The sequence below is a fragment of the Gallus gallus genome, chromosome 2 (assembly GCF_016699485.2).
Source record: "Gallus gallus isolate bGalGal1 chromosome 2, bGalGal1.mat.broiler.GRCg7b, whole genome shotgun sequence".
Classification (NCBI taxonomy): Eukaryota; Metazoa; Chordata; class Aves; order Galliformes; family Phasianidae; genus Gallus; species Gallus gallus.
The window spans coordinates 41,078,782-41,091,127 of NC_052533.1; the positions used below are offsets into that span (position 1 = coordinate 41,078,782).

General features: G+C 47.4%; 1 protein-coding gene across 1 annotated transcript; it reads right to left on the reverse strand.

Moving 5' to 3' along the window:
* Window positions 1–6,592: 6,592 nt before the first annotated feature.
* Window positions 6,593–9,759, reverse strand: RPL14 (ribosomal protein L14). Its single transcript, XM_418775.7, has 6 exons — window positions 9,732–9,759; window positions 9,216–9,317; window positions 8,557–8,651; window positions 7,761–7,860; window positions 7,338–7,391; window positions 6,593–6,780 (listed from the first exon to the last, which is right to left on the reverse strand). Exons 1-6 carry the CDS (start codon window positions 9,732–9,734, stop codon window positions 6,694–6,696), a joined length of 441 nt encoding a protein of 146 aa, XP_418775.3. The 5' UTR covers window positions 9,735–9,759; the 3' UTR covers window positions 6,593–6,693.
* Between the last annotated feature and the right edge of the window lie 2,587 nt (window positions 9,760–12,346).

Sequence of the window (12,346 nt, forward strand, 5' to 3'; positions counted from 1 at the left end):
TGACACGGACTGCTCCTGAGCCCCTGAGCTGGGACAAGCAGGGGAGCGGCAGAGCCCAGGGACCCCACCGGTCCCACAGCACTGCACCTGGCAACGTGAGCCCCAGGTCTGTGTGTGTGTGCCCAAAAATACCTTTCAAAGGTTCCTAGCAGTGTCTGCTGCCATTCAATAGCAGCACAGCAGAGAGCCACACTGACAGCTGGAGTGGCTGGAGCCAGGAGAGGATTTCTGAGCAACTTGAAAGGAGTTCATGTGTTAAAAGCCATTTTTTGGTGCTCTGGCCATTGAGATTGATTGGCATCATTTGTATCATGATCTATAATCTATGGTTAGTAATAGAATCACAGAATCATAGAGTACCTCAAGTTGGAAGGGACCCACAGGATCATTGAGTCCAGTTCCCAGATCCACACAGCACCACCCAAAACCCAAACCCAATGTCTGAGAGGACTGTCCAAACGCTCCCTGAGCTCCAGCACTTGGGATCATGCCCACTGCCCTGGGTAGGCTGTTTCATGCCAAGCGCCCTCTGGTGCCATTGGAACAGGAATGGATTGGCTGCTGCAGGAGACAGACTTAAGGGATGAGCAGCCAAACTGCGGTGATAAAGCCACAGAGCCTAGAGACAGATGCTCCAACCTCAGCATTCGGAAATTCTGATCTCATTTTCACACCTTCCCCCTTCCCATGGAGAAGTACTTTAACAATGTTCACTGTGCAAAAAGAAAAAAAAAATTTAATATGTCCACAGTCTACCTGAGCTTTGTGGCCCAGAGGAGCCCATGGGGCATTGCTGGGGGAGGAGGTGGGATGCAGAGTGCTGCAGGTGGTCACCAGGCCTGGTCACACCTTCTGTAAGTTCATGCAATCACAGGATCGTTCATAGAATCATAAGGTTGGAAAAGGCCTCTAAACCTAGACCTAGGTTATCTAAAGAGATAACCTAGCTGAGCTGTCAACCCACCCCCACCACGCCCACTGACCACGTCCCTCAGTGCCGCATCCACACAGTTCTTGAGCACCTCCAGAGATGGTGATTCCACCACCTCCTTGGGCAGCCTGTGCCAGTGCTCCTTCTGAGAAGAAATTTTTCCTAACGTCCAACCTGAACCTCTCCTGGAGCAACTTGAGGCTGTTACTTCTCACCCGATTGCTGATACCTGGGAGAAGAGGCCGACCTCCGCCTCACCACAGCCTCCTTTCAGGCAGCTGTAGAGAGCAATCAGGTCTCCCCTGAGCCTCCTCTTCTCCACACTGAACAATCCCAGCTCCCTCAGCCGCTCCCCCTCAGACCTGTGCTCCAGACCCCTCACAGCTTTGTTGCCCTTCTCCGGACACACTCCAGGGCTTCGATGTCTTCTTGCAGTGTGGGGCCCAAAACTGAACACAGCACTCGAGGTGCGGCCTCACCAGCGCTGAGAACAGAGGGATGGTCACCTCCCTGCTCCTGCTGGCTGTGTTATTTCTGATACAAGCCAGGATGCCATTGGCCTTCTTGGCCACCTGGGCACACTGCTGGCCCACATGCAGCCGGCTGTCCACCAGCACTGCCAGATTCTTTTCCACTGTGCAGCTTTCCAGCCAAGTTTCCTCTTAAAGAGCAAAACCTGGCTCTGAAACGACACACAAAGTGACACATGGGAGGCTCCCTCTGAACGTGAGATGGCACTTCTATTGCTGTGCAGATGACAGAGAGCTGGCATAGGCTCAGGGAGGCTGCAGGGTCTCCTCTGTGGAGATCTTCTCCCCTTCTGCCTCAGGAGCTGGGGCAGGAGCTCCTGGTACCAGCATGGGTGCAGGCCTCAGAAGAGATAGAAACATTTAGAAAGATGTTCTGGCTCTGAGAAGGTGAACAGATAAAGTTGAAGGGTATCTTTTCCCCATTTAGAAAAATGTGAGGCTCTAATGGGTTTGAGGAGCCGTGAATACAACTTTCCACATACACCAAGATAATTATAAGCTTGAATGGATTTCTGAGACCCAATCGCTACCCATATAAATCAGTGTCTATCGCCCACTGATTACAAATGAGCTGCTAAGAAAGCCTTTGGATTTCTCTTTTCTCCCTGTTATCTCTTATATCTGCTGGCAGCGGGCCTTGACACCACTAAGGAGCAGGCTATAGAGGATACCCTCAAACTGCAGCCACCCCTCCTAGCTACTGCAAATGGACAGCAAGGAGCAAGCAGGAAGAGGAGAGCCAGGTAGCTGCCAGGGGTGCAACTTGAAATCTGGTATGTGAAGCTCTAATCGATATAATTTCAGGACCCAATGGTTATGTGGTACAACACCATTATCCTGGAAAAACCCAAAAGTGCTCTGCTGGCATGAGCACCAAGGTCTGGCCATGAAGGTAACAAAGCTTTTCCTGAAAGGAAGTGACTTGAATTGAACCCCCAAAGATGGTTACATTGACTATAAATGTACTTTTGTTACTAAGGCAGGAAAAAAATATTCCAAAAGGATAAGACCAGGGGACTGTGTCCTACTGGCTCCCAGTGGAAGAAGATAGGAACAGACCCAACAAGGTACCCGTGGCACTTTCTGCTATGTGATTCTGTCAGGTTTGTCCTGTGCTGCGGTAGGAAATTTGCACTCTGAACAGGGGCACATCATTTCAACCTCACTGCAACTCACTTCTTTTTCAGCTGATCGACCTGAGTCTCCATGGACTCCTCTGTGAAATGGCATTTTTCTCACCACCATCTCCAGCCCCACAGCTGCCTCAAACACAGGTTGGTCCTCAACAGACTGGTTTACAGCACTGAATAGAGCAGACTCCTCCACAACCGGTAGTGATTCCTGGGACACCTTATCACAGGGTTGTGGACGGGGGCAGTGTGAACAGGCTTGAGAAGTTAGACAGATTCACAGGCAGGTCTAAAAGAGATTCTGAAGGAACTGGGCAGGGGAGAGTCCTACAGCAGTGCTGGTCCTGCTGCTGCACACATTGGAGAAAGGGAAGGGCCACACTGCTGTCTGCACCCACCTAGCACCTCCCAAGCACAGTTGTTTCTCCTAGGTCACATTCAGGTAGCTGGGAGCTGAGGCAGCCTGCTCACGTATGGGGTGAGGACCTGCACAGAGCAGCAGCTTGCCAGACTCCCCTCGGACCCTGAAAAATGCATTGAGCAACCCGAGCAAAAATGATGCCGCTTTTAGCTAGTCAGAGTTAATTTGCTTCATTACGCCATAAACCCTCTGATTTTTTCCATTATCCACAGAGACTTCCAGGATGAGCTAAGGCTCACATGTGCAATGCGAATGAGACAAGCAGCAGAAATAAAAGATAAACAACCCCCCCCAAAAAATCCATTTAAAGTTATTCAGAAGCTCCAGGGGGAAGAGAAAGGGGAAGAAAGGGAAAAAGCCCACAAGGCTATTTCCCATTCTTTCTTTATATCACCTTTACACAGCATCAATCAGCAACTCAGCTAGGAGCAGCCTTTCTTTTGTTTGATGGCTTGGGTAAACATGAGGTTCAAACAGCAGCTCTAAGACTTGACTGCTGAGGTATTGTGAAAACTATTCAGATGTTGTGCCCTCCCGTTGAGTATCTTCAGGTAAAGCTCCAGCTGATCTCAAAGATAATATTCCTCCCTGCTATTTAAATACCAACACTATTCCTTTCCCAAAGCACATACCAAAGCAGAGCATCCAGGTGAGACCCTGCCATACAAACCTGCACCATGGGCGCTGTGCCCCCAGTATAGCACACAGAGCAGGCATGAAAAGGGCTCAGCCCTGTCTAGCACAGGGCCACAGAACAAAATGCCCTGTGACCTCATGGCACAAAAGTGTGTCTATGGAGAAATGCTGAGAAGTGCTTCAACTGTGATGGATGCCCCATCCCTGAAGGTGCTCAAGGCCAGGTTGTATGGGGCCTTGGGCAGCCTCATTCAGTGGGTGGCAGCCCTGTCCACAGCAGGAGGGTGGCACTGCGTGGACTTTAAGGTCCCTTCCAACACAAGCCATCCTATGATACTATGATTCAAGCTCAAAACATCAAGAACTATCCTGAATGTGAAAAAATGACAGGAATTATAAAAGGGAAGAATCAAAACACAAAGACCTGAAACAGGAAGAGCAAAGACCACACAGCCAGTCCCTTAATTTGCCCCCTATAATATTTGTAAGCCATATATGCTTATCATTATGCAGCCAGTAATGTCCTGAACAAAAAGTAGTGCCTTAACAAAACATCTTAATAAAAAGACAGCACATGGAATTTTCAGATACCTTATCAACATGGACTGGGGGGAGGAGAGGAACACACAAGGCTGGAAATGTTTAAGGGACACTGCAAGCAGAGGAAGGCAAAAAGCAGAAGGAATCCAGATAAGAATCAAACAAGTCAATGATCAGCATTGATGGCACAGGAGCTCAGCCAGGGCAAGCATGAACTGCTTTTTGATTGAGCTGCCATTGCTGCATCAAACGCCTAAAACCGTCCCACCTGAGGACCGGCTCAGCCCACCCTGTGGCCAGTCCCTGCCCCACACCATCATGGTGACAGCTCTGCCCTACAGAGCAGCCCAGCCCAACCATGGGCATGCACCCAGTGCCCAAGGGAGCCATGGCAATTCCTCTTCAAGCAGTGCAGCCCAGACAAGCCCAAGCATGTGACACTCAACGCACCCAGATATGTCTCTCAGCACCACACTGACATCTGTTAGATCCCTCTATAGAGCAGCAGCTGAGCATGGTGGCAGCAGCTATGCTTTGGCTAAGAATTTGTCTGTGGAAGAGACCTTTTAATTATGAAGGAGTGCAAGCAGTGCTAGAGGCTCTGGGAGGGTGGCCTCTTGTGGAGCTGGGGAACCCACTGGGCATGACAGCATTCAAAAGTGAAACTTCATATATGGCGAGCACAAGTTTTGGAGAGTTGATGTGTTGGCCCAGCACTGCAGCCTTGCACAACAGCTGCACCAGGTTGTTGTAAATTACACTAAGGGTCTTCAATCCTGCTCCCCTAGTTGCTCACATCTCCCTAGAGGGAGCTCCAAGAGGGCTTGCCTGCTACCGACTGCAGTTCAGGAAGTACTTACCTGCTAATCCCCGGGGTAAAATGGGACAGGGTACATTACCCTCTCTACTCCCAACAAGCCTCCTACATGTTCTGTGTGAAACCAGCTAAAGACATCAATGCCAGGACTTCACCTTCAGCTGTTTCTGAACAGCAGATCCAATTTCTTAACACACCACAAAGTAAATTAAAGCAGTACATGCTGACTCGGTCCAGCAAATTCCATGTCAGTCAACTATAAATGCAAAATAAAGATATGGATAAGCACATCCATCATTGTCAAATATTTGTGCCATCACCTTTGTTTGGCACCGTTCCCTTGTACGCAAGTGCAGCCATCACCTTATGAGGTGCTGTGAAGAGCAAATATTGCCATCGTGTGGTAAGCAATAGAAACAAACCCATCCTTCTGCCTCGTGTTGTGTATGTGTGGCTTTCAAATCCAACCATCCAGCACAGATGGCACAGTGCTTGTTGCTCGAGGAGGTGCACCCCCTGATACGAAGCAAAGCCACAGGCAGTCTCAGAGAGCTTTCATCACTTCTAAGGAGCAGCACACACGCGGCTCGCACACAACAAGCTGTCAGAAGGTGAAGTTACCCCAAAACTGGTACATTCTACTGTTTCTCTTTCCTCCGCACTGTAATCCAATATAATTTAACATCTCCAGATGCTTGAATGCAAATTCTAATCTCAATTTGCACTGTTTCAGAAGCTTTTCTTCCTTAGTTACACCGTTCACACCAATCGTATGTTTGAACTCAACTTGCAGAGGCATGAAACTGTTGTCTCAAACTACTTCAAGGTGCTTGAGGAAACATGCCCAGTTTTAGTTAAAAGAACAAGGCACATGACTATTGATAAGAAGTCATTTTTGAAGGCACACATCATCAGCCTACTTGACAACGTATGAGTGCCTATTTGACAACGTCCCTGAAGGTCTTACAACCTTCATTTTTCAATATTCTCCTGCCTCCATCTTATACTGGACTTTAAAAATAACTTCCCTTTGTACTACAAGAGGTCTCAGATTTACATATTCTCCATTCAACAGGAAGAAAACACATCCCCTGCCAACAGAGCACACCTGAGAAAGCATGGAAGACGCTGACATTTACAGATGTAGGCATTAAAGTGCAAAGACTAAATCCATTTGAAATACTGAAATAATGGATTATTTTTTAGGTCACGTCCCTTTCTACTTAATGGTTTTGATTCAAAAGTGGCAATGGTGTGCTGCATAGTTTAAGGAACTCAGGTGCAAGGTATTGATACAAGCTATCAACTTCAAACACACCGAAGAGCTGGCATGCTAAACAAAACCACCCATTCCCATCTCGTTAATAAAGCACTCAGGTCCACTGCTCAAAGACTACTACATGATGTCTGAGGATATGAACTACCACGAGTAAGTAAAAACATCAGTATTTCAAACTGTCTTGGGTACAGAGCACTGAGCATAGTCTGTACGGTCAAGAGAATGAGAAAGAGACATTTCTGCGTGATTCAGAGAAACCCTTGAGCCCAGCCCTTGTTAACATGAATAAATGAGACAGACAACAGAAGCAAAGTGAACTTGATTACAATTTAGATCAGATCTTTTACCACTTGTCATTTCTGAAGAATCAGAACATGGACACCAAGTGATACAAAGCTAGAAGCTCATTTTATTTCTGTTTCTTCTCTGTCTTCTTCACCTTCTTAGTGGTCTTCTTCTGGAGCTTCTTAATTTCATGCTTAATGATCCTGTTTCTCTGTAAAAAGGAGCAAAAAAAAAAAAAAACTATTAATCAGATGGAAAATGCAACAGTTCAAAAGTATTACTCCTTAACTGCAGTTCTAAACTTTCAGATTCTGCCATTTCCAGTAATAAACCTTTCCTAACCTGACTGTATTTTAATAAGTCAAAAGATGTACTATGTATTACATTTAAAATGTCAAATTCCACCTAAAACTGATCTACCCAGCAGCAAACATCACTCTGGCTGATAAAGTGGGCATCCCAGTATTCCATGTGTAAGGAGTTTATTACAGAACGAAATACTAACTGCATCCAATAGAGAACATCTCATTTCAGCAGCAGGTAACTCCTCAGCTGTGACTCAGAAGACTGACACACAGGCCATATGAATTCAAGTCTGATCAACAACTGACCAAAGAAGTATTAAAAATTCAAGGCATCCCAATATTTTTTGTCACTCTCTTAGGCCAAGCCAACTATAAAAGCAAGACTACTAAGGATCACCATGTGACTCTAAAAGTAAAGTTTAAAAGCATTAACCCTGTAAAGAAACTACACTCAAGCACTTACCATTTTCTTTGCCTTCATAACCTTGTAACGATCGAAGTCAGTCATTTTGGCTTTCTGTTTGAAAAGAATCAATCATGAGGCTGTGCTACATATTCATGCAAGTTATAAAACTCAGCACTTCAGAATGTTCCATAATTAACTCTGACCACCTCCAAACTGGGTCTGGCTACTCATCTGGAATTAATTCACTACAGAGGACCTCAATGGGATGTAGTGATTCAAGAAAAAAAGGAAATTACAAGAATGACAAAATCAACCTTTACAGTACAAAGACAAGTCAAAGCTGATAGACAGCAATTTTTGATCTACACTTCGACCACTTTTAATCCTAGCAAGAGTAAATACATAATTTATTATACTAAACCTAATTTTCATGAGTAGAAGCAGAATGAAGTGCATTACACATCCAGTCAAAACCCATACCTTTTCTCTGGCTTCAATCTTCTTCGCCCATCGTGTTGCTGCCCACTTCTCATTTATATTCTCCTTCTCCCAGGCACGACGCACACACTTCTGACGAGCGCTGTATTAAAAGAGCCAAATAGTTACATTGATAATCTGTACAAGAAGTACCCTCTGATGCTATTTCATCAAATCTCACACAAGGGAAGATCATCCTTCTGCACTCCTTCAGATGCAAAAACCAACCCTTCAGTTTAAGTCAATTATACCACAGAGATGCATGTGGCATTCAAACTCCATTATGTATAATGCTTTGCTAGGACTCAATCTATGAGTGATTTCCAGCCACACACTCACACTCCCAGCAATGCTCCTCAAACAGAAAAGCAGCCATTTTTAGTTTCTAAGTTACAAAAGCTCAGACAGCAACTAAATGTGAGTTCAGCCTCCTGAAACTTCATGCAGCTCTGCAAAGGGGGAATGTATTTGATGTCCGAAAGTGACATGAGTGACAGCAAACACAAAGCTGCACAGTACTACTGCAACTGCTTCCCCTTACTCCTTGCAACCCACACCTATCTGCAAGCTGCCCAGGTCAGGTTGTATCCTGTATACTCCTGGGCAGCAGTTATCAACCAGTGGTGATAATGGAAACCTACCCACATTCAGCTGTTACACCATGGTCTGCCCAATTTCAGCTGCATACACATTAATGTATTGACAAAGTTGTATGAACATCTCTCATCAGATCACATAACTCAGGCAGCCAAGTGACAGTATGCTTTATACAAGTAAAAAAAAAAAGCAAACAACTCACCTGTGCGGGAACTTGAGAACAAAGTCAGTCAGCTGCATGCACTTGAAGGGCATGGCTTGTCTCCTGACACCACTGCAGGGGCCATCCACTAGCGCCTGAAAAATTGAGTTACTTTTTAAAGCGTGCTTTTTTTCCCCATCACATTCCACTTAGTTTCCTAATAATTGAGCAACTTCACCTCGATACCAATACTTCAAATCAAGATACATGTCATTCAGACAAAACCAGAAATGACATCTCATGCACACAACCCAAGCCTTACAGGCTCATCATCTCTGGAGAAAAACTTAAAAAACACACCCAGAAAGATCTTTGTTCAGCTCTTCAGGATAGAGTGATCTTCCCATAGAGTGAAAAGAACCTGTTTATCAGGCATTTACTTCGAGCACGCATCGGTGCCATTCCATTCAGAGGTATCAGATTCCAAGTGGCATTTACTCAGCCACTTTTTTTCTCAGGAAAGATGGCAGAGGGCAATGCACAGTCTGCTACCAGAAGTTTAAAATACAATAACAGCTGTTTAATCCCATCTTGTCAAATGCTGACTCCCTTGAACAATCACTAACAGAAAATTCCCTTTAAGCTCTATATACAAGGCCCGAGTGCTCAGGCTGTTCACAGAGAACGAAGACAACAAAGGCACAGTGCTCTGGGCTGACCCTGTTCTGGTCGATAACATCCACGATGGCCACCAGCTTGCCAGCATGCCTCCCGAAGGAGACGAAGGCGATTCTGCCGATCTCGACGAAGCGTTTGAACACCTACGGGCAGAAAGATTGGCACAAGTCGGCACTCAGCGCCTCCACGAGCAGCTCCCCGTACCCTCCCTTGCCCACAGGCCCCAGGCCCGCAGCCACCCGCTCCAGCCCCGCCTGGAGAAAAGTGCTCGAGGAAAGCCGCTTGGCGAGGCCGCGGCACCCCCAAACCGCCCCTCATAAACCTCTCCCCCCACCAATCGCAACCCAACGGCCACGCGCGCCCCGCTCCGACTCGTGTCAGGCGGCCTGCTCCGCGGCCTGCTCCCCGCCCGGCCCAACGCCCGGCCCCCGCCCGGCCCCGCCGCAGGGCCAGGAGCAGGGAGGCCTCCACCGGTCGCCGCAAGCGAGCGGGAAAGACACGGGGAGACCCCGCCGCCGCCAGGCCCCGCCGTCGGTCCCGCGGCCACACGCCCGCACCATGATGGCCGCCCGCGAGCAGAAAGGGAAGGGCGGGCCCCGCGCCGGCCGGAAGCCGCCCTCGAGCCGCTACCGCGCATGTACGGAGGCGGGATCGAGCTCGCCCGGCTCAGCGCGCCCGCGCGGAACGCTCTCTTCGGCTCAAGGCCGGTCAGGAATGGCGGCGTGCCAATACGCATGCGCGGTGGGCTGCGCGGCTCTGCGTGCGTGTACGTGCTGGGGTGCGCTGCAGAGGTGGCGTGCAGCCATGTCCCGAGAGACGGGCAGCCCGCGAGCATCCGCACAGCGCTGCCACTGCGAACTGGTGCTGCTGCCGCACGAAGGTGCCACGAGGCCCTGCACACCATCAGGGCGTGGCAGAAAAGCTCCGTCAGCTCGCTGTGTGCGCACGTACGTGTTCTGCAGGGTTTGATTCTGTAAGCATTAGCCAAAAACGTGCCGTGGGAAAGAAGAGAGTAAGCAAAATGCACCGCAGAGCACTGATGGAAAACAGGTCTGACCTTTGTTCTGCTGTGTTTTCTGTCAGCAGTGAGAATAAATATCCCAGTTTAGCTGTCTGAAGTGTGGCCTTTATTGTTTTTGTTTCTAGAAGAAAACAGAGCCAGTAAATAAAGCACTCGATTCACAGTCATAGCATCCTCAGAGTTGGAAGGGACCTTTAAAGGCCATCCAGTCCAACTCCCCTGCAGTGAACAGGGACACCTACAGCTCCATCGGGTGCTCAGCCCCATCCAGCCCCACCTTCAGTGTCTCTGGGGATGGAGCATCCGCCTCCTCTCAGGGCAGCCTATCCCAGTGCCTCACCACCCTCACTGTAAGAGCCTTTGTCCTTATAGCTAACCTAAATCTCTCCTCTTCAAGCTTGAAACCACTTCCCCTCATCCTGTCACAACAGACCCTGCTGAAGAATCTGTCCCCGTCTTTCTGGTAGCCCCCCTTCAGGCGCTGAAGCCTGCTGTCAGGTCACCTCAGAGCCTTCTCTTCCACGTTCTCTTCATTTATGTATTTATTATGCGAATGCCTGAGGAGCTGATCATAAAAACCTCTACGAGCACTTCCCACCATCAGGTATTTCTGAGAAGTCCTATCCAGAATACCGCTGTAACAAATCATGCGCTTTACCGCAGCCATACGTTAAAGTGTGTATTCATGTTTTTAACCAACGTGCTCTAGGTCAAGTCTGCTGCACATGCTGCCTTCTGGATTCTTCTGTTCTGCAGTGATCTGGAAAAATATTTCTCCTTTTCCTCATTTGATGAACCAAACCTCTGTGGGACTTTGCAAGAGGGAGGAAGGGAAGACGACATAAATCCCTAGACTTTTTAAAGACCTTTGCATGCTTTATGATGGAGATGCTCAAATGTCACTCCTGACTGTGCCGATGGCGTGGGCTGTGCCTTACGATCAAGCAACAAAAACATCTGAGAGCAGCAATGCAGTGGCACGGAAAATCATTGCCAAAGCAATGACGGAGTTACAGCTTCAGAGGATAAAGGAAGAGCAACTGACGTCATCTACCTGGAGTTGTGCAGTGTGTTTGACACTGACCTGCGTGACATCCTGGTCACCAAACTGGAGAACATTGGAGACAAGTGGCGTTCCTCAGGGATCGGTGCTGGGATGGGTGTCATTTTGGGGTTCAAAAAAGCTTTCTCCCTTTAGTACGCTTTTAAAACTCTACCGTTAGCCTGCAGAAACGTTGCCAAGCAAGGAACTCTAAATACAGCCCATGTACTCAAACAGCACTGAACACTGTAGACAGCACGCAGAAGAAAGCAGTGGTAACTAAAGGTGAGCACTATTTGTGAGACATTGGCTTCACCCATCCAAGTGAATACAAATTGATACTAAAATAAGAAAACTCCCCAGTTTGGGGCATGATTATCTCACTGCGGTCTTATTTACTTCTTTTTCTGTCCTCCGAATTGATCATTTCCCCTTATCTTATCAATAATCTTATCGATTATGCCATGCAGTACAAGTTACTGCTTTCTTACGCCAAGTTTGCATGTTGCTTTATGAGAAGTTTGTGACTTTTGCCCGGTCTCCAGCAATGCCTGCAGGCACATCATCTCTTGCTGGTTTCTTCATGCAGATCGATTTATTGCTTCTTCTCCATAGCTGAGATTTTGCTTTGTATTACACGTTCCTGTTCTTGATGCTTGATGGATCTTCTTCTAAACAATCTGTATCGTGACCTACCTCAATATCTGGAAAGTTCCTCTCCTTGGCACACAGCCTTTCAGATCTATACTACAGCAGTGAACCCGAAGTAAACCCTAAGAAGTGTCAGTGTCCCTGAAAGAAATATTAAGTGTTCAAAAGTAGAAGTTGTTAGTAAGTGTTGTATGTGTATGTAGATTTACGTGCATGTATAGAAGGAATAAATTGTGAGTGGCTTCGTTTAAGCCACTGGTGTTTCCTCACTGAGAATACAGATTCTGGAGGCAACGAGCGTTGCCCGCTCCAGAAACTCCCAGATGAGTTCTGCAGCTTGCAGATTTATATCACACAGAAAAGCATTTCAGTCTTCCTCTGCTTCTAATAGGAATAACCTGACTGCCAGGGTGAAAATATTGATATTTGCAAAAGGTGGGAAAAAAAGTACAGCTGGC

Excerpts from the sequence above, each read along its gene's own strand:
- RPL14 (XM_418775.7), bottom strand. Across the intron at positions 8,652-9,215 it reads ATGTTATCGACCAGAACAGG|GCGCTAGTGGATGGCCCCTG; the intron begins GTCAGCCCAGAG and ends TCAATTTTTCAG. Across the intron at positions 6,781-7,337 it reads TTATGAAGGCAAAGAAAATG|AGAAACAGGATCATTAAGCA; the intron begins GTAAGTGCTTGA and ends TCCTTTTTACAG.